The following is a 6,189-nucleotide window of genomic DNA, read 5'->3' on the forward strand; positions in this document are numbered from 1 at the left end:
AAAAAAAAAAAAAAAAAAAAAAAAAAAAAAAAAGATGACTGGTAAGGGGATCTTAACCCTTGACTTGGTGTTGTCAGCACCACGCTCTCCCAAGTGAGCTAACCGGCCATCCCTATATAGGATCTGAACCCGTGGCCTTGGTGTTATCAGCACTGCACTCTCCCGAGTGAGCCACGGGCTGGCCCCCAGTCAGTTTATTTTAATCAATCTTTTTCTCTTAGCTTTTTACTCTTGTTTAGGAATGACCACATATTTTTATTTTTAGTTATGATATAGTGGACAAAGCAATTATTTTCAGAAATGGATAGATAAAAAAGTAATTTGTAAAAAAATTGTTAATACATTGTACAGTTTTTTATTAAAGACTACTCACTTATCTTGGAAGGTGATTGCTGTTTTGCTTGAAGAAGATCGTTTGGCTGCTGAACCCAGCTGGAACCTCAGGGCCCAGGACAACACCCTGAATTTTTGTGATAGTTCTTCTCAGTTGAACACGGGCCTGCCTTTCCTTCAAAGTAAGGCCATTTTTGAATATGGCTTTACATTTTATTTTAATATGATGGAGTTTATGTATATAAAACAGAGAAGTATGCAGTTTCTGCAGAACTCGAAAGTGAATGGTTAAGATTTTTTTCATAAATGTGGACATTAAATTTATGATTACCAGCTTTCATAAGATGATCAGTGGAGAGACATGCAGTAATTTAAATTAGTGAAGTTATTTAAATGAATGCAAGTGGAAGTTTCCTATATTTGTTTTAAATTTTTTTTTTTTTCATTTAGTTTTTTTTTTTTTCTCTTCTTTTCTTGAAATAGAGTAGAGGACATAGTTGGAGCAGCATGAGAGAGTGTTTAGGTCACAGTTGTATTAGTTTTGGTACAGTTTAGATATAAGTACTCACTACTTAATGTAGATATACTTGGATTTGTAAATTAGTCCATGGTTATAGACAATAAAATGTGAAACAAATGAAGGACCTGATATTAAAAATAAGGGTAATTGCATGTAACTGTTCTAATTAGTTTAAACAAACAGCATTTATAAGTCTAAATTTAAACTTCCTAAGCTGGTAACCTCTTTGCCTTCAAAGACATGGCCAGTGGGGTAGCTGATTGCTTCTGTGGTCCTGGTTTTTTTGAGGAAGAGACAGGAGTAGGGTGAGCCCAGCAGTCACCCCCTTTTCAGCAGGCTGTGGTGTTACCATGCTTCAGGACATGTGTGAAGCCAGGGCAGTTGGTCCCACTTGTTCCAGACATTTCTTCTGTTCTGCCTTATATTCAAAGATTTAGATTCATGTATATTTCTCTGTCTTTTAATATTGACACACTAAAGATGTGCTGTTCTCAAGAAGCTGATGCACAGCACAGTGACAGCAGATATAGAAAAACTATATGTATATCTAGAATCCTTCATAAAGAACAGTGTATGTATGTTCTTAAAGGATTTCCTACATCTGAAAAGAGTGGAGGTTTTTCTTGTTTGCTTATTTTTGTGTTTTACTAAAATGAATATTGAGATAAAAGAAGATGAGTTGGAGAAAAGAGGTATCTGACCGTGAGTAAGTCATCTCACCTTTGTGGACTCAGGATGTGACTCACATTATATCCCAATGTGTGGTCAGATATGGTGATGCTTCAGCCTTCGTAGGATCTATGTAGTACCATCAACACTGTGTGATGCAGTCAGTGATGGCCATTCATTCGTTTATTTGACAAGTATTTGCGAGTGTCCATTGTCTGGGCACCCTTGTAGGTGCTGAGATTCAACAGTGAATAGGACCAAAGTTCTGACCTCCTGGAACTTACATTTTGGTGGGTCAAATAGACTATGAACTGGCTAAACAGATAAAATATATAGTATATTAGTAAGGAGAAAAAATAAAGACAGTTTCTGATTGAGAAGGCCTTACTGTGGGTGAAAACCAGAGGGAGATGAGGAAATGGGCCACAAAGAGATTGGGAGCTTCCTGAGGAAGGGTCCACATGTGCAGGGCCTGAGGCTGGGCCACCGTGTGTCTTGAAGAACAGTGAGGAGGCTGGGGACCAGAGGGAGATGAGGTCAGTGTGGTGACAACAGAGCAGATCTGGTGTTGGCCATCATCCGGTGTATTATTTCATTTCTGCTGCTTACAACAAAATACTTGGAACTGGGTAATATGTAAGAATATTTGTTGCTTACAGTTTCAGAGGCTGGGAAGTCCAAAGTCCAGGGAACACATCTGGTGAGGGTCTTCTTCAGTGGTGGCTTCACAGGAACACAGAGTCTCATGTGGCAGAATGGTGGAGCAGAGAGAGACTGACCTCCTCATTCACTGTCCTTTTAAAGCCACCAGAGCTACTCCCATTATTCCAGGATGGATCAATCCATTCCTGAGGGTACAGTCCTCACAGTCCAATCACCTGTCCAAGACCTCACCTTTCAGATCCACAATAGGATTTCTCACCCTCTTAACACTGTCACAGCAGGAACCAAGCCTCCAACACAGTACACTTTGGGGGGACACAATTCAATCCATCATATCCAGTCAGCAAAACTACAAGGCTGGGCCGAGCCCGTGGTGCACTCGGGAGAGTGCGGCGCTGGGAGCTAGCAGCAGCGCTCCTGCCGCGGGTTCGGATCCTATATAGGGATGGCCGCTGCGCTCACAGTGCTCACTGGCTGAGCGCGGTGCGGCTGGTCTCAAAAAAAAAAACCACAGGACTTATGGGGAGTATGGGGTCAGGACACCACACTTGAAAACTTTGCGTTGCATAAAAATAGGAACCCAGTGAAAACGGTGGCACGGTTTTACGCATGTTAAATGGTTGAGAGATACACGACTATTACAGTACATATGGCACGTTTCCTGGGTTAAGACCTGAAGTTTGCTAGTGGAAGTGGGCCTTGAGCGTTGCAGCTGTGATTGTGACCAGGTAGAAGGAGGGTTCCCTGCAGCCAGAGGGCAAGTTGTGTCCCCAGCTTGCAGTGAGCTGAGCTGCCGGCACAGTTTTCTGCACTCACCTAGTACCTCCCAGCAGTGCTGTCTAGTTCTTCTTTGACTAAAATCCTCGTCAGCCTCTGACTTCCTCGTCACTTCCATCAGCATCTTCTGCTGATGTGCGGGAGTTGTTGGGGCAAGACAAACACCACCAATAAAGTCTTGGGATTTAGTTCATTCACTGGAATTGAGTAAGTTCTAGAACAGAGCTCACCTGTAGCTAGCATTTGGATACGGCAGCATGCTGCCATATGATGCTCAAAAAGTTCCTAAAACTAGTGTCCTCGCAGTGTGCTACAGCAAGGGGATCAGTCAAGTTAGATTATTTCCAGTGTATTCCAGCTCTGGGGTCAGCTCCAAGCATGTGTTGAGGCAGCGCAGTTTCCATGTGAATGGCTAGTAGATCGGTGAGTCGTGCTGTCCTGGGCTGCGATGTACCAAACCTGAGGGAATTCTCCTTGGACAGAGTGTTCAGGTGAGTGTTCAGGCTGTGGTAATCGTCAAAACCCAGATTTCATGTGTGTATGGTTTTGAAAGGACCACATTTGTTTCTTCATGCAGCTGAAATTTAACATGGTTTCTGGCAGATCACTAAAATGCAAAAATATTTTTCTTATCTTATCTCTAGACCGAAAAGTATCCTGCCTGCACGCTTCTCAAGTTCAGAGGCAGACGGTGGTCACTGTTCACGACTTACCTGAAAAGGCATCTGCCCCCCCACTGGACAGCAGATACGTCCTCTGTGTGTGGGACATTTGGCAGCCTTCAGGGCCCCAGAAGGTTCTGATATGTGAGTCCAAGGTACAGCTCTGGAGCAGAGTCGCACGCTTGGCAACAGGGGCGGTGGACAGACAGTGAAGGCGCAGAGGAGAGGGTGCGGGACACGGATGGTGAGAGTGGAAAGGCCGCTTTCCTTCCCTCACGGCCACCCTCAGCTCAGCGCAGCTGTGACAAGACACAGGATGCTTTGTTTTGACTGTGGAAATTCTTAGTTCAAAGGATCAGTTGAAACTGAGAAGCCCGGGAACGTCATAGAGTAGCCCCTTAGGTCAACGGAGAATTAGGTGACGAGTGCAGGTTTAGTTGTAATGAAGACATTAGCCGACCCAGGCACAGCTCTGGGATCCTAGAGGTATATTTTTTGGCTTATATGGTTTGGGTCCTGGATATTTTAGAGATTTCTTAAAATGGTTTGGAATGCTTCTGCCCGTCCCTCAGTCCTTCCTTCGTCACGTATTTTCCTGCCCCTGGCTAATGGTGCGTAGTTTGAGGACCACACACGTACTGTGGAAGAGCTGGCCTTGCACACTTCTTCCTTTTTATTGGGAAAATACATATAAATTGAATTTTCCTATTTATATGTTCCTTAGCCTCAAAGCCATTGATTTTCACAAAAGCTACAGAGAAGAATAACATTTGCAGGTACCGGTTTTGAGGGCTTGAAAATAATCACTTTTTGTAATGCAAGATGTAAGTATGTGACAAAGGATGGGATTGCCGTTTTTGAAGTCCAGCCAGATGAGTCAATGTCCCCAGGTGTGTGCTAGGGACCTTGTGTTTGTGACCTTAACGACCCTGCAGGGTGGGCTTGTTATCCCAGCTTTCCATTTGAGGAAACCGACACTCAGGTTAAATTTTTTTTATGTGCAGAAGTCTACATTCTGCTCACCACGTCCCCCACCTTCCTGGCGGAAGGTTTTAGAGAGACACCGTGTAGGTGGGAAACAGCTGGGCACCGACTCAGCCAGCTAACTTCTGTGAACATGGTTCTGTGAAAACAGTTTTCCGTCATCAGCTTTCTGTGTTTCTTTTTTAGGTCACATGTTGCTGCTTTAGCCCTTCTAAAGCATTTCTGCTGTTTGCTGGCACAGCACATGGCTCAGTGGTTGTATGGGATTTAAGAGAAGACTCCAGAATTCATCATTATGTGAAGCTGAGTGATTGTTTTTGGACGTTCAGGATGTCGACATTTTCTACTGGTCAGTGTCACCTGCCTGCGACCACGTGTCTTCTAGAAAGGCTGTGCCAGGCTTGAGGAAGGGAGTTTAAGTTTATTTGCACTTATTCATTCAGCTTATCTGAGAGGCATTTGATAAGGAGAAAAGACAGAAGTCCATTCAAGTCGTGCTTGTCCATTGGCCAACAGTGACTTGAATTTTCTTTCTTACTGAAAAAATCCTGAACGAAATAACTTTTAGTTTTAAATTAGCTTAAGGTGTGTTGGTATGCATGTGCTCCCATGGCAGGTAGCTAATACTTGAAGTACTAAGTGAAATTAGTTGTCTGTGTGGGGTGGAATGGACCAGAGCAGTGGACAGCCTGGTCCTAATTTGATCAGGTGAACAGGCCATGCCCTGCCACACCACGCACACCCTGACCACCAGGGCAGACACCCAGCAAGCACTTGCTGTGCTCTAGGACTTCCTCCAAGTGCTTGTATACACCATGCCACTTAATTCCTGTAGTAGCCTGTGTCCCTGCTTCTCAGAGGGACGAAATCTTTGTCTGAGGTCACACTGACTGCATGGCTGGCCTGCACTCAGACCTGCTTGTCTGATTGACACCACGCTCCAACTCTGCGCCCTTCGCTGACTGGAACCTTCCTGTGGGTCTGGAGGCAGCGATTCCTGTCTCTGTGTTGTTCTCTGTTCTGCTTGGGAGCCCACCACACCTGCTGCATGAAGTTTTGTGTGTCTCCTTGCCCGTGGCCAGTGGTGTGTCTTCCGTCCCTGCAGCTTTGCTTTTTTCAGATGTAAATAGATGGGACCCTACAGTAGCAGAGAGTGTTTGAGGTTCCCGTGTGCTGCTGCATGTTGCAGACGTTCATCCCTTCCTTGCTGCATGCATCCCCTTGGGTAGAGGTGCCTTGTTTATCTGTTCACTGGTCGATGGGCATTTGGTTAATCCCAGTTGGTGATTAGAAGGCAAGTCTGTATCAAAGAGCCTGTATCTGAGTGCTGGCACCATTTGTGTCCAGCAGAGCAGTAGAGTTTCAGTTACTCCGCATCCTCACCAGCATTTGGTATTATCAGTTTTGTTTTGTTTTTTTAATTTAGCTATTCTAATGGGCATGTAGTAGTATCTGGTTGTGGTTTTTAAGTTTCATTTCCTAACGACTACTGATATTGAGCGTATTTTTTTTCCTTTTTGTCTTTTTTCGTGACCGGTAATGGGATTGCAACGCTTGGTGTCGCGCCCATACCGCGACCGG

The 6,189-nt window shown here is 44.5% G+C and overlaps 1 protein-coding gene across 1 annotated transcript in view; it reads left to right on the forward strand.

Moving 5' to 3' along the window:
• The window catches only part of WDR60 (WD repeat domain 60), a 90,768-nt gene that overhangs the window by 64,305 nt on the left and 20,274 nt on the right, over nt 1-6,189 (forward strand). The window contains exons 15-17 of the mRNA XM_008573972.1: nt 386-515; nt 3,607-3,779; nt 4,795-4,957. Of these exons, the coding sequence (XP_008572194.1) occupies nt 386-515; nt 3,607-3,779; nt 4,795-4,957 (466 nt within the window). The remainder of the gene's footprint in view (nt 1-385; nt 516-3,606; nt 3,780-4,794; nt 4,958-6,189) is intronic.

Source organism: Galeopterus variegatus, unplaced genomic scaffold (genome assembly GCF_000696425.1).
Source record: "Galeopterus variegatus unplaced genomic scaffold, G_variegatus-3.0.2 Scaffold978, whole genome shotgun sequence".
In the NCBI taxonomy this organism is placed as follows: domain Eukaryota; kingdom Metazoa; phylum Chordata; class Mammalia; order Dermoptera; family Cynocephalidae; genus Galeopterus; species Galeopterus variegatus.